The 27,908-nt window shown below is 37.9% G+C and overlaps 1 protein-coding gene across 6 annotated transcripts in view; it reads left to right on the top strand.

Moving 5' to 3' along the window:
• WASF3 (WASP family member 3) overlaps positions 1-27,908 on the top strand; it is a 66,281-nt gene that overhangs the window by 29,715 nt on the left and 8,658 nt on the right. For all 6 annotated transcript variants that reach the window (XM_040056779.2, XM_040056782.2, XM_040056783.2 and 3 more), the window contains 4 exons: positions 13,249-13,391; positions 19,593-19,727; positions 23,097-23,250; positions 23,667-23,784. In XM_040056779.2, the coding sequence (XP_039912713.1) occupies positions 13,259-13,391; positions 19,593-19,727; positions 23,097-23,250; positions 23,667-23,784 (540 nt within the window). In that variant the 5' untranslated portion in view covers positions 13,249-13,258. The remainder of the gene's footprint in view (positions 1-13,248; positions 13,392-19,592; positions 19,728-23,096; positions 23,251-23,666; positions 23,785-27,908) is intronic.

The following is a 27,908-nucleotide window of genomic DNA, read 5'->3' on the forward strand; positions in this document are numbered from 1 at the left end:
TTGTGTTGTTCTTCGGGGGGGGGGGGTTGTTTGTTTTGTTTTGTTTTTGTTTTTACGACTGTCTTTGAGTGTTGCTTTCTGTCACTCAGAGTATCCTGATTTATACACCAGTCCTCAACAGCATGGCACTTTGTGATAATGCTGTAGTACGGTAGCTACCAGAAGATGGACTTCATGGGAACAGATGGCACACTTGGCTCAGGATAAAAATAGTTGGGAATTTTCAGTTCACTTAGACTCAGCTGTTGGATCCAGACACAAAATATTTAGTTCAGTTTTTCCATGAAAGTGCCCAAAATAAATCTGGTTTTCCCCCACGCAGACTAGTTGCCATTTCCAGGTTTCTGATATATAGGTAGTCAAGTATTGATAGGAGTGTCAGAATCAGGAAGATTTGTGGTGTGGGTATAAAGCTTCACCTTGAGGAACTCCAGGGATGTTGCTTTATTTTGTAATAATTTAAATCTTCACGGTCTGTCCATGTGTTTCCAGGAAATTTCTACTGCTGTTGTGTGGCTGATCAGGTGGTTATTGAAGTTGCTTTGAGTGCAAAGTGTTTTAAGGATTGTGATATATTGTGTGGTAGCCTGGAATAGAGTCATTGCAGTTGTTTCCCAGTGGTAAAGTCTTTCCAGCCTGGTGAGAACTGGGAGTGGAAGAGGTTTGCTGGGAGTAGAGGTGGAGAATCTGTCATGGCAACTCAACATTAATCTGAAGTGCATTTTTTTTTTTGCTGTTTGACCTACATTATTGGTCTCTTCTATCATTTCTGTGTCATATGTATAATAAATGTGTATAAATTGCGTGTGTATATATAGAACATAAATGTATGCCAAGTGTACTTGTGTGTATATTCATGTATGACATCCAGAGGGTTTCTTGTATGGAAAAGAACTATAAGAAAACTCGACGCTTCCCTGTGGTAGTTTAAATTTTGGATTAACTGAATTACGTGAAAATGTAACACTTCCATGTGACATTTTAAATCAACTGCTGGGAGTAAGAGTTTAGCAATAATTTTTTTTTCCCCAGAAAAATCCTATTTTAAAATAGGTTTTTCGTGGTGAATATTACATATGGGAGATGGGGAACACTGTGTATTGCCATAAAATGGATATTATTTGACAACAAATGGAATCTTTGATCTCTTTTTTTAACTTTCCCTTCCAATTTAAGGTTAATTGGAGTTCTGAGAAACAAATTACTGAATTTGCTTGTGGTTTAGCTTGAGGTCACTGGAGGATCTGAATGGCATGTTGTCCCTGCAGGAGGGCTCCTGAGGCCTCACCAGGTGGCCTTTATCACATGGACTGTGACCCAGACAGTTATTTCGAGCACTTTAAATCCAGTAAGGCTCTGTTAAATGGGATCAATGTAAGTCAGCAAGCCTAGCTGCAACTTAGGTTTTCTTTATATAATCAAGGCATTTGCTTCTGATAAACCCTTGCTGTTTGTGAAGGAGGAAGGCCGGGACAAATGTACTTTAAATGGTTTGCAGGGGTTATTTGTACATGATTGTAGTCTAAAACCCTAAGAAAAGGCTTGTTTACAGTTGTAGACTTTCAATATTCTATTATGAGTTGTTCCAGCATCAAAATTTCTGAAGTAGTGTGAAGAAATTATATGATAATGGTTCTTTTAGTAGAATTTTTCCATTTCTGTCATGTAGATAGAATGTGACTGTATATAACTCAATTTTTAAAAGAATGTGCATCAGATAACTGAAACAGGCTTAAACTAAGCACTACAAGGTGTTTAATGCCATAATTCAAGAGAGTATTGAAAGAATCATAATAGTTTCTCAGTGGTGTCTTGTAAATTGGGACATGAAAAGCCACTCTTTGTCTTACTATTTTAATTGTCAGCTGACGAAGGAGTTTGTTTCTAATGATTCTTTTTGGACTGCAGTAGCTGGGTAGAAAACAAAGATGTTCCTTCAGGTGGGGAATATCCTCATATGGTTAATTGTTAATTAAGTACTGATATTTATTAAATAGCAGTTCTTTTTTGTTTGTTTGTTTTGTTTCTTTGTGATATTACTGTGCTACAAAAAATTAACAGGTACTAAACAGGTGGGAATTACTATTGTTGCAATACACAGCGAGTTATTTGAACCATTGATTTACTTTTAAGGCTTAATTCATCTTGGCCAGTTCCTGGGAATACTTCAGGGTTTTGAGACAACGGCCTGTAGACATTTTCTCAACTGTCTGGGCTGCTGAGTTTTGCTGTGGAAAGTGAGAACTGTGTGGCTCTGTCTGCATAACAAACTCTGCTCACAGCTGATTAAGATCCAAGCCTGTTTCCAGATGACATCTGGAAACATTTCGACCTGCTAGTGGAGGGCTGTTCCTGACCTAATTAGCTCGGTGTTACAACTAGCTCTCTGCTGCTTTGTGATTTTGTTCCTTTTGACTTCATCTGGTTTATACTTCTCACTGAATGTTACCATGTAGGGTACTAAAGGTCAAAACAAAATCAGATTTTACAATCTGCTGCTCCTCCAGTCAGTGTTTCAGTACTTCTCAATTTCCATACATGTAAGCATTGGGTATTCCAAGTACAAAGAGCTGAATAATTCAGCAGCCGTATGGCTCGCACATGTCAAGATGATACAAAAGCGGGGGGGATGATCAATCTAAGTCTTCTTTCCTGGGCTGTAGGACAAAGCACTGCTTCTCCCTCTTTCTGTTCTGAGTTTCTGCTAGTTCTGGCTGGGTGCTTCTGTTCAAGAAAGAGGTGGTATTTTTAAAGGGTAAATGTCGCTTGAGAGGTTGGCAGTATAGTGTAGTAAGGTATTTATATTTTAATTTCTTTCAACTCTGCTTAAAAAACAAAAGACTACCACTATTTCTTTATATGCACAAGCAAAGTATTTTTTAGCTGCTGTGCCAAACAGGACAAATGAAATTTAAACAAGCTCCAACAAATGTGTAGCGTGCATCTTTGCTGTAAAGACAATTAATAAAACCAAAGGGAAACAAATAGTGACTCAGTTCAATTCTGTTTGCTTGAATAGGAGAAGGAATGTTAATAAATTCTTGGGGTGTGATACAGAAAGGTGATATGAAAGAAAACCTTGTTTTCAGTGCAGCGTAAGTACTTTGTGATTGAAAGAAGTCCGTTCGTAAAACGGACAAAAACAAAACAAATACTCTTAAGTGATTTGAAAAGACATTTTTTTCCTTTCTCATGTGCATGCAAAACATTTACACCGTACTTGGTGTTAGTCTAGCAGTATTAGGTTGAAATAGTAAAATTGATAGTGGTGGTAAGGTTTTGATTGTTTTTTTTTTTTAAATGTATGAATGCAGTGGAACAGATGTTCAGAACAGCATGGAATATTCCTTGTTCCCCATCCCACCGTCCCTTTCACACCGAGCCATCTGGAAGGGACTAGGAGCAGGATGAGCAGCCATCACGCTAAGAACAAGATTAACGTGTCGGCATCTTTTGTTGGTACTTTAAACTGGTCGCCGTTTGTTCAGCGGAAAGAAATAATGTGAGGTCTCATGACTCCCTCTGTGCTAAGATCATTCATGTGGCTATGGAGAGAAGGCAGAAGAGAAAATGTGATTTATATATAACAATTAATAAGTTTAATGGTAGTCAGGCTGGACTTAGACTCATACAGACAGAAACCAGCTTTTTCCCCCTTCAGCTATATTGGTGTGACTGGCCACCTTTTACCGTTAAGCACAGTGTCAGGTAATAGCATTCTGTTAAAACAGATTCAAATTTACTTACTTGTGAAAAAAAACTTCTGAATGTGGTTTCCAGGGTTTTTCAAAAGTTCTTGCTTTTCATGAACTTTTATTCTGTTACCCTGAATTTTTCTTTTTTATAGCAACAGGTATACTGTGTATAGATGTCTTTTGGTTTACTTGTTTGGATTTCTTTAGGACCCTTTAGCCTTGCATCTTTTGAGATAAAGTGTAATTAGTGTTTTGGCTTACTGAATTGGTTAGAGAAAGGACAGCTTGTGATCTAGAAGCGAGAGACTCTAGTCATGTGTGAAGGTGCCCTGGATCATCTGTATTCTGATACAGAATCAGTAGAAAAGGGTGGGTGGATCTGATGCTGGCAGAGTGATTGGATTCAGTACAGCAGGCTATTGTATTGTGCACTCTGTGAACTTCTGGTAGATTTCAGGTAAGCAAGTCTGTTTCTGAATACGTATCTGAATAACACCGGTTGTCAAGGAAGACTGAAATGTGTTAGTGAAGGAGAAATTGGATTTCAAAGCTTAACACACAGGTTCAGTGGTACCACTGTGTATTTCTTGCATTGTTTTGTGTTTCTTTCAATGAAGAGAATTTTAAGGAATGGAAATCTGAAATCAGATTCAGGAAGGCTATTTGAAAATGAGGTGCTTAAATCTGAAACTACGGCTCTAGTGCTGTAAGCTGTTCTAAGGGAGAAGGTAATCAGAAGAAAGTGGCACAATGCAAGATAGTAGCTTTCAGATCTCAGTTTTCAGAGTAAAAATAAGCATGAGAAAAATAAGACAGAGTAAAACTAGTTAAGGGATACGCATGGATGTTCTGGGGAAAGCTTGTTCTGTGAAGAAATGGGGTGATGGAATTAAGTAAATATTAATGTTTAAAAAAATGTGCTTCAAAATGAAAAATATACTGTGTATATGCTTTTCCTGTGTCTTTATGAAAATGATAAGGCATGTTTAAAAAGTATAAAGATTTAAGTGACAAGAGTAAAAAAAAAAATAAAAATATATAATTTACTGGCAAAGATTTTTGCATATTAGGCAGTGGAAAAAATGCTGTGAGTATAAATGGTAAAGTCCATTTGAACAGTTTGAGAACTTGAACTTAATTGAACAGTGTTTCCTTAATACAGGAAATGCATTCTGTATTCCATAGGTATGTTGCAGTTGGGCCTGAAAAGTTGCACGCTTGGAAATTGAGATAAACCACTGTTAACCTTCAGTTAAGTGGCTTCGTTAGCAGAAATGAGAAATACTTTTATTTCTTTCTTGAGCAATGATGAAGCCATTTAATTAGGTGACATGTATCTGATGCCTTACTGGAGCAGGAGATAAAACTTCATCATAATCTGTCTGTGCTTCCTGATGACAAACTTTTTATTTTCTTAGAAACTACTCTGAAAAGTATTGTGAATGGGAAAAATTATTCTTGAGGTTGAGTCTTTGAAATACTACAGTTCTGTTGAGAGGAAAAGGTTAATGCAATAACTTTGAAATGGTCCCCCAGTCTTCTTCACTGGGGGACTCTTACTTGGGAGTGGGCTGTAGACACAAGTATTTAAGCAGAAGCATTGACACTATCAAAGAATGGCAGGTGCCCAAAGATCATCTTGAGCTATAGTGGACAGGTAATGAAAACATGGGGTTGTAGAACAAAGGGAAAAAGACCCCAAAATACCCATCCCGGAAGCTGTAGAGAAAAAAAGTAAATTTCTGACTTCATAGTTGTTGGTAATATTTTAAAGCCTTTTATATTACAGTCTATAGTGTCCAGGAAAGAGCAGCTACTTAATTTTAGGTTAAATCATCCTCAGGGCCTCTTTTCCTGCATTTGTGAAAGTTATCTTTTCTATGCATGTTTGCTGTTAATCTGAAACATTGAGAACTAAATTTAAAGTACCTGTAAATGTACACTGTTGTGAAGATCTGTTCAGTTTTTTCTCTCCTAGCTTTTTAATTCATGGAAATTCCTGAATTAATGCGTTCGCCTTTTAATGGTTCTGCAGACTTTTGTGTTGTAGGCCCTCTGTGTTAACAGAGGTAGCTATTGTTCTGCTTCTTACATGTTTTTTGGAGATAGGAAGGGTTGACTAGGAAAAGGTACACCCGTAAAATTTTAGATTTGCAGATAAGCAAAACTAATTCCCATCCCTTCTCCTGTGTCCTTGTCATTGCTTAATGTCTTGATTTCCTTCGTAATATCACTGGACCATAAAATCTGCCCTGAAGATCTCAGCACAGACAAAAACTCTGCCAAATAAAGAAGAGAAAGCAAAACAACCGTCCAAGTTGGTGAACCTTCAGAAACAGCTCATTGCAACGGACATTAAAGAGCTCTATTAAAGTAACAAAATAGCTTTAGGAATTTCTGTGCCCTTTTCATCATCACTAATAAGTAGATTGATATGATGTGAGAGGAAGATCAGAAGTGGTGGTCTGATACTGAAAGGAAAAAACCTGCTTTCATTCCAGCCTTGATTGTCATTCCTTTCACGTAGACCTGGCAATCAGGAGGAAGATCTGTGAAAATGATGGTGGTAGAATTGGCTATATATTAAATTGTAGTGAGAAGGACATTTTCTAGGCATTTTACTTTACATGTATTGTTGAAAGATGTGATTTGTTGGGGATAAGAAATGTTCTTGATTTTTAGTTATCCTTAGGAAATAGAATTATATCAGACTTTGTGCATATTTGTATCAAAAATCTGCCCTTGCATCACCAAACTCCTATCAAAATCAAGAGAGTTACATTAAAAATTATGTAAAACACAAAAACCCCCAGTATATTAACTAAAAATTGCCATGTCCTTTAGGTTAGGGTAGCTCTAATAAAAGTAAAGTACTTGGTACTAAAAGCATGATTGTGGGTTAGTAAAACAATATTTTGTTTTGATATTCATCTCATAGTAATGTGGCTGAGAGAGGAATTGCATATGTGATAGAACTCAAATAACTAGAAGAGGCTATTAAAAATCAGTCTTGTTTGGATGCCTTTTGATAAAAAATAATTCTGGGATATTAGAGAGCACTGTGAGACAATAAGTGATGGCTAAAGATTCTGTATTGTTTTGCAGTGTACAAAATGTGGATTCAAATTCTTGTTAGAATTAAGCCAGTACAAAAACAACAAAAAAAAGAGAAACAAACAAACAAAAAAACCCACAAAACCTTTAAAAGTACAGATGAATGACATTAGATGAATCTTGAATTCAATAATTTCCAGAATAGACACTAGTTACAGTTTATTTGTTTTTAACTTGTCATTACTGATCAGGTAGTCAGTGACATTCAGAGATGTAGGAAAGGTTCACAAACATCAGGTTCTCAGTCATTTAGAATATAAGGAAAAACCAGAAAGGAGCATGCATTAAAAGCATCTTTATTCCTTTCCTTCCATTAGGATAGGAGGGATAGCAGTGTTTACTCTCCATGTAGCCCTCTTCTTTCATCTTGTGAAGGATGAGGAGCCTTTGGAGGACATGGAGATCTGTGATAATGGCACCTCCATGGGGAAAAAAAAAAAATGGGGATGGGAGAGCATCTCCAAAGCTGGTGCTCAGGGTCTTTCACCTCTCTGCTTTCCCTTCTAATCCAATTTAGCACATGCATGAATCTTGATGGTGGGTGATGGCAGGCTATCTAGAATTACAAGTTTGAACAGGAAAATGGGCAGCATTACCAAATTGTGTGCCATTCAGAGATAGAAATTTTGTCTTGAATTGACTGTCAGAACATTAGATATGGGAAAATGTAAGTATCTGTGAAGGTTTTAAATGTTGAAATGCCCTAGACATGGAGGCTGGTTATTAGGAGGTAGTGTAACTTGATTGTGTGGCTTGATGTGAGCAAACCAGTGGTACTTTGCTGGTTTTGATGAGGTAAAATGCAGTTCTAGATTCAGACACTGAAATTCAGGTGAATGCCTATCAGATCTTACACATGAGGTATTTGAACTCACCGTGTCATTCTTGCAGCTGTCAAGAGATGCAGGGATTTGATTGCTTTCTGGGCTTCTGCTGAGCTCAGATATATGTAGTCATACAAATTTAGGTGCTTAATCCTGAATGGAATCCCATCTGGTCCATTACTCATGGCAAGCTGTGTATTTAGTCTGTATCGTTTTTCTTCTCCATTGTAGGAGAATTATGGTATGTTCTGTTTTTGTAGAGATCTGGGAGATTCATCAATGGAAAGCTCTAAAGGAAAAGAATAGACTATATTCATGGAGAATTTAAAATTGATGTATAGTAAGCTCTTTTTCATGGTAAAATGTTCGGTGTTGTCATATTTTACTAGAGGATACAAGCAGAAATCTCTGAAGAGCTTAAAAAAGGGATTGAACAGTGTCTTTGAGAAAATGTAAGAAGTAAATATTCACAAGTAGAGAGGCTGTTTGATGGATTGGAATTTGTTTTGTGGTATAAGTGAATATGTAAAGAACTTAAAATAAAGAACCATGAAATTCAGGTACATATTTTCAGCACTCGTGTAAATTGCAACACCATTTTGGGGATGTGAAAGGACAAAAAGTTTGGGGAACAGCTGGTACTTTGAGTTTTTGCCAGTAGCTCAAATATTTGAAAAACCCAGCTTGTCTCTAGTAATAGCTGTGCTCTGCTGTTGTTTGGGGAGATTGCACATGGTGTTTGTCGTTTTTCAAGTTTGTTACTGTACATCTGCTCTCTACATGATTTTTTAAGAATCTGTCTTGCCAAGGCAGTGTCAGACGTTTTGCATGCGGTTTAACAGCTGCTGTCCAGGGAAAGGCGGTCTGAGTTGACCTGCAGTGGTACTTCTGTGGCTGCAGGGGAAGTATGCAAAGAAAAGCAAAAGTGCTTTGATTAAGTCTTTCTGTACCACACATGCTTCTACAGCAGTGACTACTGGGATAAGTACCTTCTGATTTTAAGACAAAAGGCAAGTTGTTATGGAGTTGTAACGCAAGTTTTTATGGGAGGGGGAGAGAGAAAGAAGAGAAAGGGAGATGAGAATGCTGAGGAAGCATGCAAAATCTGAATATTAATGGGTTGATCTAAGCTAATTCAAGCTTTTGATGTCCTGTCCTTTCAGAATGTGTGTGGAAATCAAGTTGCTGAATCCTGGAGGGCCTGGAGAGCAGTGTCTGTTTGTACTCCAGTCAGAGTTCAGTCCAGCGAGATGTCAAATCTGATCCGTGTCCAGTGAGGCACGCATGAGTTTAGTGAGATGTTAAGCGACATCTCACACTCTTCGTTTTTCTTCTCTCCCCTTTTGACTCTTCTGATTTTTCTGGTCTGACACTAATGTCTCATACATTTCCACTTCAGTCAGTTGTACGTGGGCAATATAGCATCTTTCTAGATTCTTCATCTCTTGCGCTAGATGCAGCTGATGGTTTAAAGGCAGCTGTCAGACATGAGAGGCCTCACAGTGGAGATGAACCCCTTTATCCAAATTAGAAGTTTTTGGTTTTATTGTGTACTTAGCTGGGGTAAAATGAGTAAAAACATTACATTCTTAGGATTGGGACAAATCTACTGCACTGACATAATTTTAGAAAATAAAAATTTATTTGCATTAGATTTTTCAGTTGTCTGTGGATGGAAGGTGTTCTGGTTTGGGCTGAGGTAGAGTTTTGTTTTTTTTTTTTTTCCACAGGCGCTAGTAGGGAGCTGTGTTTTGGATTTGTGTTCAACTCGGGGTTTATAAATTGGAGATATTATTGCTGAGCAGGGCTTACACGGAGCCATCGCTTTTTCTGTTTACTGTACTTTGACACTGTCAAGGAGAATACTGGGGGTGCTTGCGAGATTTGGGATGAGACACAGCTGGGGCAGGCAACTCAAAATGACCAGGGGAGTATTCCAGACCATGTGACATCATGCTCAGTATATAAAGTGAGCAGGAAGAAGGGGGATGTTTGGAGTGATGGTGCAGTACTTTGACTTCCCAAGTCATTGGTATGTGATAGAGCCCTGCACCTCTGGAGATGGCTGAACACCTGCCTGCCTGTGGGAAGCAGTGAATTAATTCCTTAGTGTGCTTTTCTTGTGTGGGCAGCTTTTGCTTTCCCTATTAAACTGTCTTTATCTCAATCCATGAGTTTTCTATCTTTTACTCTTTTTATTCTCTGCCTGATCCAGCTGTTGGGGGACAGAGGGAGCAACTATGTGGGGCTTGGCTGGGGTTAGACCATGGCAGAAGGGAAGTCATGTTATTAAACATCTGTATTGCAAAATTGAGTATGATTTCTAAATGCCAGTGTGTTTAATATAGTGACATCACAGTGAATAGCTCGTCTAGGAAGAAACTGGGACTGAGTGCAACTCAGAACAGGTGGAAGATGAATGGGGAAGGCAGTGGAATTGCCATTGCAAATTCTTGTTTTCTGCTTCTGGTAACGCATTCCCTCCAGTCTGGTTGTGTCTCATGAAGACCCTGTAATTCAGAGGCCTGTTTTGTCTATTTCTCATCTAATTTCTTGCTACATAGATTTTGAAATTGATTTAGCCTCACTTCTCATGCATTTTCTTTAAAAAGAACTAAGTTCATCTGAATTGTGTGTGGTGAAGAAAAAGGTTGTGCTTTAGTAGTAAAGACACAAGCTTTTTACTTAGTAATGGGTTAATATCTGAATAGGTCTGTAAGTGTTTAATTCAGTTAGGTAAAGGTTTTAAATTAGAAGAAACTTACTGCAATTGCAGAGTTCTTTTTTTCTTTTCCTCGGATCAGGAGCAGGTAGTGGATTGCTTAATTTGTTGCATGTATTTGCTCATTGGTGTTCAATTACCTTTTGAAATTAAACTTCAAACTGAAATGAGGTTACTACATAATAATTTAAATCATGCATTCTATACAAAAGCTGTTTATTTGGCCATACCCTCAGCCCTGGTGTGTGCTTTAGCCTGCTCTTTAGAGAAATAGGATTTCTTGTGTTGCTTTGTCACTCCCCTGGTAGCTCTTGAACACACCGGACCATTTCATCAGGAAGACAAGAAAACGAAAAGCTCAAACTGCAGTAGTGTGTTTTCTTCAAAATTAGCTTTTACAGGCGAGAAAGAACATTGCGTGGAGAAGGGACTTAAATGAGAGCTCCTGGTGGAAGGCATTCTGGTTGTACTCAGGGTGGTAGGTGTTCCAAGAGGTAGCAGACACTTAGCTGGGAAGTGCGCAGCCAGCTCCCGACTGGGCCCAGTGGGTTGTGTGGGCTAGCGAGGAGGCTGGGTAAACTGCAAAAGGTAAGGGAAGGGGGCAGCTCTGAGAATGCTAGACAGAAAGCCATGGGAAAAACAGGCTTTATTCTGGTGGCCTTGTCATATAAAAAATCGATTTAGCACTAATTTGTGCTCCTTTTAATTTAGTTCTTACAGATTAGTTTTATGTGAAATGAATTTTCACTGTAACATTTGCATTACATTGAAAGAATTTTTCATAATGACTTCTGTTTTGTGGCTCAAATGCATTCATCTGTTGGCAGAGTATCGGTGCTAGATGTTGCTCTTAAGTAATACTGAATTTCTAGTTTTGACTTATTTTTGGTCAAGTTCAGAAAAGTGTCTGCAATGGATATGAAGTAGTATTTAAATATATATATATATTTGTAGAGGAATACAAAAACATAGAATCGAAACAGGAAGGTTTTTTTATCAAATACAGAAATTTCTCCTCTGTTACCTCTGATGTATTGTGTAAAATTTAGCAAACTCAGCTAACCTTTAATTCTTACATACTCACATAGTCTCATATTACGGAAGATGTACAGTATAATTCAAGACTGCTGCTTAGAAGTCAAGAGCTTATTCCTTCTTGACCTGTTATGAAATAGTCTTACAGTTAAATAGCTTGCTTTATGTTCATTAAGGTTGTTAAGCTTTTAGAAATGTTCTTGAGAATAAAATATTTTAAATCTTCAGGCGGAAGTCATTACAAAAATTACTGTGCCACATTTGAAAGGCAAAAGCATTTTTTAATTTATGAATGTGATTTTAATTAGAGAAATTGAAAGGCTACTTTAATTGCTTTAGTACAGTAAAAAAGAAATTTTCAGCTAAGTCTTTCCCAAATGTACTATATCCTTGGTAATGATGTAACTTCTTGTTTCAGAAAATTTCCATGCCATATGGTTTTAGATAGAGTATTATTCTTGAGTAGTAAATGGATGTTGAGTTGTTGGTGCTAAAAATGTAATCAAGTTGACTATTGTGTTAACGTAATTTTAAAGAAAACGGCTTTAAATGTTTTTGGTTTATGTTGCTTCCCTTTTGGGAGAATTCTGTCTCACTTGGGCATCCTTGCTCTCAAAGCTGCTCTCTGCAGGACAGTGTTTTCTATGCCATTGTGCTCTTTTGTGATGCTTTGAGATCTCTTTTTGTACTTGTTTTCCCCATCTGTCATGGTTTAGGAATGGTACTCTACAATTTAGTTCTCCCCCTAAGACTTTCCAAACCACCCTGTCACCAGCTCACTCCCCTTCTCCCCCTCTTCTGCCCCCCATCCCCCCAGGTTGGCCAGAGAGGAGAAACTGGATGCACAAAAGGCAAAGATCACGGCTTGAGCTAAGAATAATTTACTGGAAACAGCAATGAGATAAGAAAACAAACAGTTGCAGCAACAATATTAATAGGAAAAGTGAGAATGGTTCATGTGCAAAAATGCTCATTGCAAAACCTGACTTGACTGAAGCCAGGTTGTTCCTGACTGTAGAGGAAATGAGAGGAATCCCTTTTCCCTGCCCCTGGCAATGACGTGAGATGGTATCAAGTAACACAGTGTCTTGGCCCCTCCCCTTGGTCTGGGCTGGAAATGAGACACCATCCTCATTTATTTAAGTTTTCCAAGAAAACCAGTTCTGACAACCTTGGTTTTCTCAGCTAAATGTCTTCCTGCATCTGGCATGTTCCCAAAAGCCGTTCAATGCATGCCTTTACTCCATTCAGAATGCCATACAGCAACACCTGTGGAAAACCATCATCTTCCTCATGCAGCCTAATTCTGAGGGGCGCTTGCCCTTACTTAGGTGTCAGATGAATTTATCATTTTTACTGAAGGCTGTCGGAGCTGGGGTTGGTCGGTGTCTGATGTAATCAGGGGCTGTAGTGCTTGGTCGGTCTCTTGGTGGCCAGCTTGCCAAGGCAGGATGCCAGCCTGCTCCAGACAGTGACCTTTCCTGCCACTCCTGTGGGGACTGCCAGTTTTTTATAAATGCAAATGTGCACTGAAGTCCGCTGATTCTGGAACTGCAGCACAAATCTGTGCATACAGTAAATCTCACACCAAATCTAAGGCAAAAAGCCTGCATTAGCTCTATTGCCTGTATTCTCTGCTGTTCTGCTGTGTTCTTGTCATATTCTGGCATGAGTGCACAACTCCCGTGCCCTGGTAGGAATCATACAGTATCTTACGGTGGGAAGGCTGAAGCAAGGCTTTAAAAGAAGAAAGGTGAAGTATTTTTTGGAGGAAAAAAACCTGAATGTGTACTACAGTGATTCAGAGCTCTTAATTTCATTTTTGTAAATGTCATACGTATTTGCTTGTAAATTACAGATTGTGAGCCATGCCTTTGGTGAAAAGGAACATTGAACCACGGCATCTCTGCCGAGGAGCTCTGCCAGAGGGAATTACAAGTGAACTGGAATGTGTAACCAATAGCACCCTTGCTGCTATCATACGCCAGCTAAGCAGCTTAAGTAAGTATCTGTAACTTCCTGCAAGTATTTCATTCATGATGAAAAACTGAAGAGATGAAAAGCTTTAAGATGGATTGTTCCTCCATGTTTTAAAAGGATTGTTTTAAAGAGCAGAAGTGTGGTATGGGACATTACCACTTAGGTATTGTAATAATATGCTATTTCATTTGCTTTATACTCTTCTATATTTTGAAGTTTATTAAAAATCCAACCCCTCTGCCACCCCAAACCCCACTCCAAAAAACAAATTAACAACAACAACAAACCAAAACCAAAAAACCAAAACAAACAAAAAAACCCACCACCAAACCAAACAAAAAAAACCTCACTACCAAGAAAAGCCCCAATCAAAAAACGAGCATAGAAAACCGGAAATTTTTCTAAGGTGGGAGAAATTAGTGCAAGAAACAAGACCAGCACTTGAGTTCTTGCCTTTCAGTCCTACAGGATTGAGCCAGCAAGCTCTCCAGCCTCTTGGTATCAGATGACACATCTGACTGAAATTTTAGTTTTTCATAGTGTGCTAGTATTTCTTAAGCTTTCTTTTTTATATATGTGTGTGCTGAATTCATATGAATGAAATCAAGCACGCTGAAAAGATGCCATTTGCTGAACAAGCCTGCAGGCTACTGTTGAGACAGGCTCACATCAGCTCTGTGCAGAGCAGCCTACACACCCCACCTGTCAGGTGACAGCGCCATGAGCAATTCTAGAAGCATGACTGGAGTGTTTGCAAGATGAACAATATTTTTGATGAAAGGGATAAGAGATGTTTTTCAGACAGTCCTTAACAATCAGCAACTGTTGTTTGTGCTGATAACGCTGGTCCTAGAAAAGAAATTACTGCTTCATCAGTTGCTTCACTTTGTAAATGGACGTGGTTTTAAAACTGAGTCTGTATGGAGCTCAGACTTTGGGGCCCGCTGGTGTTCAGCTCATGATGAGAGGAAAACGCCTTTGCTTAGGGAAAAAGGACAAGAAACACAGCATTTCCTCTTTGCAGTGGTCAGTGATTTAGGGATTTTGCTGAGCTGGAGGTCCATCTGAATCATCCTATGTAATGAGCATGTGTAAAACTATCATCTGTGGTATTGCTTAGATCTGTTGAAATAGGGATTTCACCTTTTTCTTGACCAGTGACCTGTGACAGAATGTCCAACAATGGAAGTTGACCTGTTTCTTCCTTTTGATACCTTCTCATTCTGGTGTGATGAAAAAAGATGAAAGGTGCTTTCATCTTGCGCATTTCCATAATAATTTGTGGTTTTATTAAGTCTTTATCCTGTTCTCCTGGTGATATATTTTCCAGGTTGAAGCATCCTGATCTGTAAGTGGTCTTTTTGGATAGAAACCATTTTGTATTTCTGATCACTGTTATTTCTGCTTTGGATGTGTAACTTAGAGTATATTGTGGGTTTTTTAAGGTGGAGTGTTGAGGACTTCAGATCATATTGAAAACAGACTTATGTTTTGTCATTATTGCCCTAAGAATTTGTAGAATTTTGATTGTTGCTAATTGATAAGCATTGAGTTATTATTTTCAGATAAGCTTGCAAGTGATCCTCTGATTTTTCTTGAACAGCAGCTGACAATTTAGTGTCCAGTGTGATTCAGAGGTAGTTGCTGTTTGCATTGTCATTGAGTTTCATTTACAGTTTTCTCAGACGGCTGCTTAGTAGTGACATCCTTAAGTTTCAGAAAATTGAGAAGAATGTCTAATGTTTGAATTTACTGAAGGAGATGTGATAAGACCTCATTTTGGTATTGTGCAATGATTGTCCATGTGTGCATAATACACTTTTTACTTCTCTGACTTGCTAGGAATGCATCCAGGCTTTCATTTATCCAGATTTGGTCTTGGGGCTAATCTGTTATACTGTGTATTTAGATCCTCTTATGATTGTTGCTGAGGAACTGACTACTTACTACCTGCAATTCTCCCTTAGCGGATTTCTAGGGTCACCTGAAGTCTTAGTAGATAGCCCCTAAAGTTCTGTTAGTGTCAAGTTGAAGATCTGTGCAAATAAATGATGTGTCCTTAGTTTTAACAGATGAATATGTGGTATTTAACAAGTGAAATGTAGTACCATTCTCATCCACAGTCTGACCTATGTCATGCTTGCAGAGGGTTTTTTCTGCAGGCAGCATTTGCTTTGCCAGTCTTTTGAGCCAACTGAGAGCAAGAAAATGATCACAGAAAAATGCTGTGCTGGAGCTGAAGTAATATGTCCTGCCGGCAGCATCAGAGCTGGTTGGTGTTCCCACAGCTTGAGACATTGAGTGAGCAAGTTCAGGTCTCTCTTGCAGTCACGCTGGTTTTTAGTGTTGTACTGTGGGTTCAGTGTGGATTTTGAAAACTGGCATGTCTGTACTGTTGCATACAAATCTGGCTTACTTCTACCTCTGCTCTTTTTGGGAGACGTGAGCAAGTTCTTATCCAAAGGAAATGTGTCCTCAGGAGAGCTTTTTCTGTTTTATGTTTTCGGATTTGGGTTTGTTTCCAGCCAGCTGGCTCAGAGCACAGGCAGAGTGAGCAGCATTCTGTATGTAACTGTGCGCTTTTATGTAAGGCAGAATCTTGTTTAGGGCATTTGCCTCCACTTGGGAGGAGAGAATCTACGGGAGGGGAAGGACAAGGGGGCATTTGCAGCCTCTACCTGTAAGTAACATGGAGGAAGTGTGGAATCTGTGAAGACTTGGAAGACTTTTTCTTTCATGCAGAGAACAACATCTGCCAGCTTGCCTCTTAGTATTTTCTTGGGTAGATTGGCCACTGGCTCAGTTTCACTACTTTTTGTGCAGGCCTGAGCACGCTGCATCCATCTGTGTCACTCTCCTCTGTAGTAGTACTGCTGAACCAGGCTGGCTTGGAAAAGTTGGGTTTTGCCATTAAGTATCTTGCTGGAGGTGCTGTGAGAAAGGAGATCAGAATCAAGGCCTAGTCAGTAACAGCCTACCACTTTTGCATCTTCAAAAAAAGAGGAGGGGTAAAGCATGATTCTAATGTTTCTAGTTAATCTGGTTACAAATGGGTGGGTGGAATCACTGTCTTCTGTAGTCAGAGGGAACCTTAGGAGGAAAGACTGCATAATTTCTTTGATGGGTTTTTAAATTAATGTGCAGGTTGGCCACATGTTGGGCAACACCAATTGTTTTTAAATTACTGTCTTAGAGTACCAAAATCAGTTCTTAAATTGAAAGATACATGCTTTTTTCCTGCTTGTTTCAGTTTTGTTAAAGATCTAATCTAAACACGGCAACATAGAAAATACTTGAAGTATTATTTTATTTCTAAAACTTACTGCATCATGTTAATCACAACAGCATGTCCAATACTGCTTTGCTATGTCACTGTTTTCACAGACAGGAGATTGACAGTTTGTCTTTCATGTGTTCTAGGCTAGCAAGTGTTGAAAAAAATTCAAATATTAAAAGAAGTATGCTCCCACTTTGCCTTCTGAAAGATAACTGACAAACATCCATCTCCTTGACTTCTCTAGGGGTGATGTGTTTAATCCTAGGATGTGGCAGTCCTCTCTCAGCAGGCTGATTTCAATATATTAACATAAACTAACATCTATTAAAATTGATTGAGCTCTGAATACTGGTTGCAGAATATAACTGCTTTATTTAGCTGAAGAGTTGAAAAGCTTATTTTTTCCATAGCTTGGAATAACATCTTCATTTGGAGCAACTGAATCAAGTGGGGATTATAAGTGAATTTCAAGTAGCTGCTGGGAACACTTAGAGAACACTTCCAGTGTGAAGGTAGTTGAACACTGGCACGGGTAGTCCGGAGGAGTTGTGGAGCCTCCATCCTTGCAAGTGTTCAAAACCCAGCTGGTCAGAGTCCTGGGCAGTCTTCTCTGTCTCGCTGTGCTTTGAGCAAGGAATTGGACCAGATGATTTTGAACTTCAGCTATTCTGTGGTTGTGTGTGACTTGTTTTGGAGGAGGAGGAGATAGGAGCGGGTAGATAGCATACCTTACTTATTCACCTTCCACATATATGTATGAAGCAGAGCTTACATACACTGACATATCTTTAACATTTTGGGTTAGTTATTGGCTGATATTACGTGTAGTAATGAAAATTATGACTGGTAAAGTCCTTCATTCAATGACAATCACTTTTTTTTTCTTGTGATTCACAGTGTTTTCCAATGTTTTAGTCTAGTTGTTGTTTTCTTCCCTCCCAGGTAAGTGACCAAGAAAAGGCCAGATTGTCCTGTTCACTTCCTAAGTGTGGCATTTTTTTACATTGAATTATTGTCTCCACATGTTCACAGGATGGGATCTTAACCAAAATTTTCATTGTATTTTTACTTTTCTTTGTGAACTATTAAGGTTGCTTATTGGACCCAACTTAAAATGTCAATAATGACTGGTTTGGAAGTCATATGTAGGTGGTTAATGCATATTTCATTTCATATTTTCATATTCTTCCAACTATTAGATAGTTTTATTTTCTCCCCCCACTCTTTTCCATTTCTGCTCTTCAGACTCTTCTTGATACAGGTTGTAACAAGATGAGCTTAATTCAGAAGTGGGGTTTTAAAATTTTTGTTTTAAAAGCATGGTGAAGTGCAGGAGGCAGGACTTTTCTTTCTAAAAGGATTTTTTGAGGGGGTTTGGCTGCAGAAATTGTAGAGGGAGACATCTTAAATGAAATAGCAGTATCTGGGTAGGAGGGACCATCAGTTCAGTGAGTGGGAGCAATGATTTTGGGTGGAATCTGAAATTTGTAGGGAAAGTTCTGGGGCAGGCAAACTGTTAAATTGGGGATCTGGAACCACTGATCTGGAGTGGGTGAGAGTTGTGGGCTGGGGCACGAAGAGAGTCAAACTGTGGATGGGTGTTCCTAGTTCTGTGGGAGGAATGGGAGAGGAGCGGCCATGCACAATGATTGGTACATCAGGGAGGGATTTGGTTTATCATGTAGCACCTTCTGTCCACTGTAGCACTTTCAGGGAAGGGCCTGAGGCTGCAAATCTGTACCTGGCACTGGTGAGGTCACACTTCAGGTACTGTGTCCAGTTCTGGGCCTCTCAGTTCAGGAAGGACATTGAGGTGCTGGAGTGGATTCAGAGAAGGGCAGTAAAGCTGGTTAAAAGTCGGGGGCAAAAGTCTGAGGAGCAGCTGAGGGAGCTTGCAGGTGTTTGGCCTGGAGGAAAAGAGGCTCAGGAGACCTTACTGCCCTCTATGAGTGCCTGAAAGGAGGATGTAGGCAGGTGGGGGTCGGTCTCTTCTCCTGGGCAACAAGTGACAGGATGAGAGAACAGTCTTAAGCTGATTCAGGAGAGGTTTAGGTTGGACATGAGGAGGAATTTCTTCACAGAAAGTATAATTAGACCTTGGAATGGGCTGCCCAAGAGATTGTGGAATCACCATGCCTTGGAGGTGTTAAAGGAAAAAGACTGGATGTCACACTTAGTGTCATGGTCTAGTTGACGTTGATAGGTTTTGAACGTAGGTTGGACTCAGTGATCTCAGAGGTCTTTTCCAACCTAATTGTTCAGTGATTTGGTGATCTGGACTGCACTGTCCACTCTCACAGTGATTGGGAACGTGCAGGGGGTGAAAGGGAGGCTGAAAAGATTGTGCACTGAGTCCTGTGGGTACATGTGGTCACTGGTTTCTGACCCTCTCTCAAATGGCTCCAGAGACAGCAACATGTGCAGTCGGCGTTTGTAGAGGTAAGTGGGCTGCCTTGCAGGAGAATCCCAGTTTCTTACCTGTTTTTATCTGTTTCGTGCTGCTTTAATTTTGATGTTGGCCTGTGCTTATGCTTAAAATTAAATCTTAGCCACTATGGATTGCAAGATTTTAATTTCAAAATGTAGTTCAGAAGCTTTTATGGACTGCAGTAACTTCAGGCCTTTTCATCATAGGGGCTGGTTTTAATGCTCAGTTGTCTGTCAGTTGGCACTAGTTCAGCTACATAAGGATTAGAATTTATTAAGTCTCTCTGTATTTTTAAGACTGTAACCAGGATGTCCATAAGAATAGACTTCAGGCAGAATTTATAGTATATTTTGACATTTTTTACAAATCTGTTGCCCCAAATTTTGCTGAATGACAAACTGTGCTGTTCTAATCCTACAGCTACCGTGGTTTTTTATATTTCATGATATTGAAGCCACTTGTCTTGTGTTTTGTAAGCCACTAGCTAAGGGATTTTCTTGTCTCTTTTCTTACACAGGCAAACATGCTGAAGACATATTTGGTGAATTGTTTAATGAGGCCAACAGCTTCTACATCAGAGCAAATTCCCTCCAAGACAGAATTGATCGCCTTGCTGTCAAAGTCACCCAGCTGGATTCAACAGTGGAAGAGGGTAGGTAATTGCATGAAAGCATTGAGCCAGAAGTGATGGTGACAAGAGCACTGTTTAATTGCACAATAACCTCTGTCTTTTCAAAGTAATTCTGTGCTGATATTTCATCTTGTTGTCTCAGTAAGGCAAGCTGGGAATAATCACTTTATCAGAGAAAGTAAAAGTATTCTTGAGTCTAGAAGCCCGTGTAGTAATGGAGCTATTAAGCTGCGTTTTTCATGAGGAAAACTTTGAGTTTGTGAGTCCAGCAAATCATAAATAAATACAGACTTTACTGGAAGTAAGTCAGAATATTGGAAAAAGTTTGAGACATTCTGTGTCCCTATCAATTCCAGGGTAGGGTAGTCACAAACACACATTGGCATGTTAATCTGTTCTCTGGTCAGCAAAGATCATATGTTGCCCTGTATCTAAACTAGGCACTGTGTTTGGATCAACAAGGTGACATTTTTTAGGGGTTCTACTCCCTAGAAACTGTATTTCCTTTAAAAATATTTCCTGTTTATGAGCTTGGTCATTCACTTCATAAATAACACAGTAAAAACACAGGATTTCAGTAACATCATTATATTGTTTGAAAGCACTTATTTGGGTAGGTAAAGCATTTTTCTGTCTAGCTGTAAAAGCTGTTAATGTGCATCTTGGCCTCCATGCTACATGTCTGAGCCAGCCAATGCCTATACTTCCTGTTTAGATGATTCCTGACATTTAGTAAAATGTAAAAGCTTTTTGTATCAGTACAGCAGTGTGAGATTGACCCAGTAGTAGTTAATGCTACTTGTGATATATTTAATAGTGCTGTTTATATGGCTTGTATATTTTACTTGCCATTCAGATTTTTGTAGTTTGTATATTTATCGTGCCAATAATTACTGCCACTATTAAATTTTACTGTTGATATTTAATAGTGTAATGGTGTAATATTTAGCCTTCGTTTTTTTAGCTGGTTACTCTCTGGAAATTATTGCATGTCGTTGTTTTATGGTTTTGGAACATATTAACTGTTAGACTATCACAGTTGCCCGGAGAAGCTGTGGATGCCCTGTCTCTGAAGAAACCTAGTTAAGTGAAAGGAGTCCTTGTCCATGGTTGGGGGTTTGGAATGAGATAATCTTTTAAGGTCTTCTCCAAACCAAACCACTCTGATTTTTTGGTACAAGCACCTGCATTTTGCTATCTTAGGAGTCAAGAGTTAGATAGGAACATAAACTAAGCTCCTATGGGATCATAATTCGGCATAGTTTTTGAGGCATATTGTATTGGTACTATGAGCAAACTAGATGATATTAATACACTGTACTTTTGGAAATGCAGTTCTCATCTTGGTTTTGCAGCTGTTTCTTTTTTTTCCCCCCCTTTTTTTTTTACTGCCTCATTAATGTCTCATTAGTGTTATGCACTACCACCCACCTAGTTTTCAGAGTTTGGAGAGTAATTAAAAGCAATCTTTTGGAAGGGGAAACTAGTGTATGGACTGAAAATTTAATCAATGTTTATTTTAAACTGACAGCAGTTGTTACTCTTGCATTGCTAATCATACTTCATATTAATAAGCTATATATACAAACTGCTGTCACCTTAGTGTCAGTAGTAAATTTTATTAGCTATTTCCCTGTAGAAGTTGAAGTCGTTCTAATAATTCATTGTACTGTGAGAAATAGTATGTTTCTGGATAGCTTTGGCATTTAAGAAAAATGTCAATTGCAAGGTTGTTTAAAAAGCCCTTCAGATTTGATTGCATCAGTGGTTTCTTATATTCTTAGCTATAATTAATACAGTGTATATAAAAATATTTTATATATAAAAAAACTACAGGTGAAAAAACATTTTAAAATAATTGAGGTTGAGTTTTCAAAAATATATAAATAACTTGTTCTAAAAATCTCCAGAAAACTTTTTTTTTAAAAATTATTCTTTTGAGCGTCTTCCATCAAACAAGAACAAAACAATTCAGATATATATACATCTAAAAATCGGCTTGAAATACCTTATACTTACAGGCAGGTTTAAATAGAAAGTAGTTTCAAAAATGGTGTTTTGATACTTCAGATGATGTGAATGGGGGAACAACTATTAGATATTAAATATTCTGGTTTTACTTTTTGCTATTGTAAAAGTTACAGAAAAATCTAAGTAGTTCTTGGAGTGAGATGCAAGACCTCAGCACAGATAACAAAAATAGTTGGGCAGAGACATCTGAGTGGGATTTGGTGTCCATCATGATAAGCAGTAACAGTGTAAAATTTCATCCCTTTTAATTTTTTCAGGTCATCAGTATACTACATTTTTGGCCATTACTTTTCATTTACCTTGTGGAATTTCTCAAAGTTTTTCCTTGAGATTCAGTAAATTTGATGAATGGGCATGAAGTATTAGATGAAATGTCAAAAGAGACTAAGCTGATACATTTGGTTTGCACAAGTCCTACAGCTTACACTCTTATAAAACACTTGAATTGAATCCAGAAGTGATCAGTGTCATTGTAGGCAGCCCAATGAAGATTTCAACATCATCTTCAACTGCAGTCTAAAACCTGTATTTCGGGGTGCTTAGGGGTGGACGATGATATCAAGAGCTTACTGCCACTTTAAAATTGTGATTGGTCATTAACTGGATCTTCTTTAACAATGATTGCTGCATCTCATGAAAACTTGTGGTAAGAGGGAAAGAAACTCTTGATAAAAGTGACAGGAACAATTAAAACCAACTTAAATCTTCCATTTGAAAAGAATGAAAAGCCTGATGTCGTTTCCCCCAGAGCTGCGTATGTGAAAAGATAAAATGAAAGTACAAGAGCACAAGTATTCCTCTCTGTAGAGACCTGAGCAGAACTTAAGAGGAAGCAGTGTTCAATTATATGGGGAGACTTAGGAGCTGAAAATAAGGAGAGGAAAATAAGTGAAACTGTCACAGGAGGTTGTTGCAGCTGTAATTTAATTATACTTAGAATGAGGTGGAATGTGTATGGATACCATGTGTAATTATAAAACACACTGTGTCAGAGGAATACCAGACGTCGTGTTTCAGAAGAAGCCAGACTTTCTGCTCTTAGAACTCCAGGATAAACTTTGTAAAAAGGGGAAATGGTTGGACATCTGCATGTGACAGCATTCTTGCGTCATCTTCCAAGATACAGTCCATGGTCGCATTATTTTAAGTGAGGTTCTGGAACAAGTGAGACTTAAATCTGTTTTATTGTGGTAATTCTTACATGCCTTTGTGTTTAAATATCAGTATTATCCACTAAGGAAAAACCTGTCTTTCTGTTAACTTGCTGAAAATATTTCAGATAATCAGTGGAAAATGGATGTTGTGTATCCATTTACATTCGTTTCAGGCCTGTGGTAAATGTATTTCTGTTTCTAACAGTATCCTTACAAGACATCAACATGAAGAAAGCATTCAAGAGCTCAACAGTACAAGACCAGCAGGTGGTTTCAAAGAACAGCATTCCAAACCCGGTGGCTGATATTTATAATCAAAGTGACAAACCACCACCTCTGAATATTCTTTCACCTTATAGGTAAGGAAATATTACCTTCTTGTACTTCGCCCTTTATTTCCTAATTGTATGCAGAGAATAGTTATAGCAGAAGGGAAAAGCTATATTGATTATTAAGATTTGATTTTTTTCAAGATTGATAAAACTCAGTCTGCAATAAATAATTTGTTTATTTTTTAAGAATGGTATAGCACAGCAGTTGCAGCGTATTTAATTTTTACGAATTTTTAATTGGAAGGTAAATGTGTAGGATTTATGACCAAAGGATGTGTTTTTGCTGCTGCTGCAGACAGTGTGATGATATTTGTTTATGGACATCCGGTTAGTAAGGGATGTTATTGATCAGCTTAAGGCTTGGATGATCATCAAAGGTAAGTTTTTTGGATTTAATATATACTAATTCATGTATTTTTAGCTTTCTTCTGCTGTTTTTCCAGGGATGATAAGAAAGATGGATTGAAGTTCTATACTGATCCTTCCTATTTTTTTGATCTTTGGAAAGAAAAAATGTTACAAGATACTGAAGATAAGCGAAAAGAAAAGAGGAGACAAAAGGTAAAAGCAGAAACATAATAGCACATTTGTGCAATACAATTTTATGTGCAGCTGTCCAGGCATAAAAACTGCCAGCTCATACTTAGTGTGTGTGAAAAGATTGTTCCTCTTTGTGTGGCTGTAGATTCAGTGCATTCCATTTTTATAGTTTATCCTGTCTTATTTTAAGAAGGCAGCAAATTGAATTTTAGGAGTGGCATGGTTATCTTCCAAGATGCTTACTTGAATCCTTTGCCAGTATCTGTATATTGGTACCCAGAAAAATGGCCCTGTTCTGCTCCAAAAGAAGACACTGTAATGGGAGAGGAAAGGAATTGGAATTAGAGATATTTTCCATTCTGATTTCAAAGGAAAAAATACTGATGCTTTTATGAGAGTTTATAACATCACTTGGACATTTCTTTATTCCTTTAGAACGATTTCTACAAAACTACTTTATATGTATATAAAGTTAATTTTAGACTTTAACTTAGACAACACATCCTGCTTATTTCCATCCACGGTATATTTTTTATAGATTTTAATTATCTTATTACAGTGCACAAATGCAAGTATCCTCAATTCCAGTCATGTGGGATTGTAGCCATACATCACAGAAATACCCCTTAATAAATTCTGGCTGAAGTGCTATTTGATTTGATTAAATATATGCCAAGTCCAACTAAGAAGAAAGCAGCATAGACTTGAGTTTGGGTGGATAAAGTTGACTTTGTGATGGGAAGAAAGCATAGGTTTGGATTTCCAGAGGATAGTTTTCAATCATTTCATGATTTTGGGTCCTTTAGAGAGCAGAATGGTTTGGGTGAGATTCCTCCCAGGCACACTTTGTTCTACAGGTTGCTGAACCAAATGTCCTTTTTCTTTTATTTTTTTTCCCTTATGGTAGCAGTAACCAGGAATGAATTTAGAGCATTTATTAACAATCTGGTAGATGAACTTAAATTTTCAATCGATTAAATGAGATTTCTTTACTCAGTTTGTACTTTACAGAAGCACAAAACTTGATCGCTGTTGAGAAGCTGTGCAGGTGAAATAAATGTGCATTGCTTAGCAAAGTGCAAGCTAGACATCCAAATGCCATCCTACTCAGCTGACCAAATACAGCTAGTTTTTAGCCTCAATTTTTCAGTTAAATCTGAGAGTAGTCCCTGCGCCATAGAATCAGTTTTCCAGTATTATTTTGGTAATTTGCCCTAGGTACTCGAGCTGTTGCAGCAGGAGGTTTGTGAGGAGTTAAATTTTCTTGCCTCAAATATAGTGCTTTTTGTTTCTGTATACAGTTTAATTGAAAATATCTAACAGGCTTCCTCTGATTTGGCTTTCAGATGAACTTTTTTTCTGAAGAAAACTGTCATTTTCATTCTTTAATATCTGTGTAGTCCATTTTTTACTTTCTGTAGATCAGTGTCTCAGAGTTCAGTGTAGTTTTGACTTGGTATGTATCAGTAATACTCTAAATTGAATGACTCTAGATAGGGCAGTTGTGATTAAACAAAGGAAAGTTGTTCACATTTGCTCTTTATTGTTCTGGCTTTTTTATCTGACAATAATAAGCTATTCAAGTAAGTAAAAAAAAAAAATTAATTTGGAAAGCTTGTATTTCAGAAACCATTCTTGATTACTTGTGTTTTGATAGGATTTTATAAATTTGAGGTCAGGAAAATACTCTAGGCTCGTGCTTCCAGTTTTTTGAAAGGGTTGCAAATACTTGCTGAAGCTACTTTTTATTACTAGCTCTTAATTCTTTATTAAGATGCTTGAAATATCATGTGCTAATTCTTGATGCAAATATCAAACTTACAATTAACCCTGTTTGAAGGCTCTAATACGTTTTGTGTTTGCTGAAATAATTTCCTGCCAACATGAATTATGTACCTGTTTTCTGGCTTTATCTACAGCACCCACTTGTCTGCCACAGCTTCTATTATAGTTAGTTAAAAAAACAGTAACTCCTCTTAGTGTTACTTTAATTTTCTGAGGACTATTTCCAGCTGTAATTATCTAGAAAGGCTTCAGCTCCCCTACAGCTCTGTCATCTTTGCCTTGGGTAGTAAAGTTGGAGCTGTCACCATTGTCAAGGAAACGAAACTGCTACTGGAACAATTAAAACTACCCTTGGCGGTATATATAGCTTTGTCAGCTCCTAGTAATAGGGCTGCCCCACTGTTTTGGAAAACTTTTAATGTTTTAGAGATGTATTGATATAATATTTAATGAAAATATCGCTACCAGTGAGGTTTAGTACTGCTTGAGTAAAAAGGAGTCAAGTGTATTTATTCCTTAGCATGCTTACAGATGCTGGTCTGGAACAACCTGTCCAGCTGAAATCTGATCCAATTAAAATCAGCTAAGCTTTGTGTTTATTTTCTGTTGTTTATGCATCCATATGTATTTACCTTTTCATTAAAAAAAAAGTGATCTCTTTAAAACTAAACTTCTAAATAGTAAGCAGTAACTGTAGGCAGTCATCTAAGCACTCATGATTGTATAGGAATTGTATCAAAATTATTGTCTTCCCAGCAGCATCATATATTGGTCAGAAGGTGGATATTTTATTTAGAATCTTGCAAGAAATATGTAGTTGTGACCTCTAGATGACGAAATTGTTGTTCTGAAAGAAGACAAAACTTAAGTGTTTTCAGTGAAAAGGCTTACTTGGGCTGTCTTCCGAAATATAACACGACTCAGGGAACAAAATCTTAAGAAATTAATCAGGATAAAAGTCGAAAATTTAAAAAAAAAAAACCAAACCATTTGCAGCAAGTAATTGAAAAAGGCAGGTGAACAGCTTTTAACAAGCAAGCTTTTAACTCAAGCATGGCAATTACCAAAATTTTATATATTTAAATTAAAGCGTGACCGAATCTGTGACCTTTCTGCGCCAAATCTTGTATTGGCAGAATTTGATGTGAAAAAGTGGCTATCAGACAAAAAAAGGGGTGTGATTCTAAAAAGTTTGCGGAGAAAAGATATTTGGGGAGAATTTAAGAATTAAGAACCAAGATGATCATTGTTATCTAACATAAATCAGGCCAAAAATCTGTTTATTGAAAAAATGAGCAAGAGTTGTCAAAACATTGGGGTGTTGAACTTGGAGAAGTCTTTTCTGTCACTCTGTATGTTAGCAGGGTCAGCAGGTCCCTCCTGCAAACATGCATGAATGAGCAAGAGCTCCAAAACAAGGGCAAGTAAGCCATTTGATGGGTTTTTTTTCAGAATAGTTTTGTTATTTCAGAATTATTTACTCAGTGCTGTTTGACAATTGGAGTAAAAAACCTGTGTTCATCTGTGATGAACTTTATGTTGAGCTGGCTTTCCAACTATTATCCCTTATTCTGTGGGTCTAGATTCCCCAGTAAAAGGCTTGCCTACCAGAATCTGACCAAGCTCTTCTCTCAGTACAATTCACTGACTGCATTCTCAGAATAGCAATGTAATTCTTTCATGAGAAACTATTTTTCTAGCAGCCAAAAGCCTAATATCAACCTACTAATAGATAAAACATGTATTCGAAGGTGTGGGATCTAGAGCTGATTGACAAAACCAAAACCCTATGCTCTCAAAATACTAAGAAAAGGAGTAGCAGATGCTTCTCAGTCTGAATTGAGCAATCTTGTTCATTTTTTTGTGCTGAAGCACCAGTATGATTTTTATATTCACACTGTGTAGTCAGAAGTAGGTGAGTACAACATTTCCAAGGGATGAAGGCATTGGGACCCAGTATTGGGAGATCTTGCTGTCAGTGAGGTAAAGATAAATAGGTAGGATAAACACTGACACTGGTGGAGCATGGTGTTACATTGTAAGATATAAGCAGCCAAGTTTGTCCTGAACCTATCAAGCTTTAATGTACTGCTGGCCTGAGTATTACTGACTCACTGCAGAGAGAACTAGTGCAGTTCATTTTTATATCAGATAATGGGAAATGATGAGGAGAAACTAGGAGGAATTATGATAGTCAGTTAGATCTAAGAAGGGAAAGGAAATTAAAGCAAACAAAAATAATTTCACATAGACTATGGAATAAGGAATTGTGTCCAGTTTTTCCATGCTTCCCCAGGCCCTGTTGATTGTGACCATAATGAATAACCAGAATAGCCCTGAGCTTATTTAACATTCTCAGA

This window comes from Hirundo rustica, chromosome 2 (assembly GCF_015227805.2).
Source record: "Hirundo rustica isolate bHirRus1 chromosome 2, bHirRus1.pri.v3, whole genome shotgun sequence".
Classification (NCBI taxonomy): Eukaryota; Metazoa; Chordata; class Aves; order Passeriformes; family Hirundinidae; genus Hirundo; species Hirundo rustica.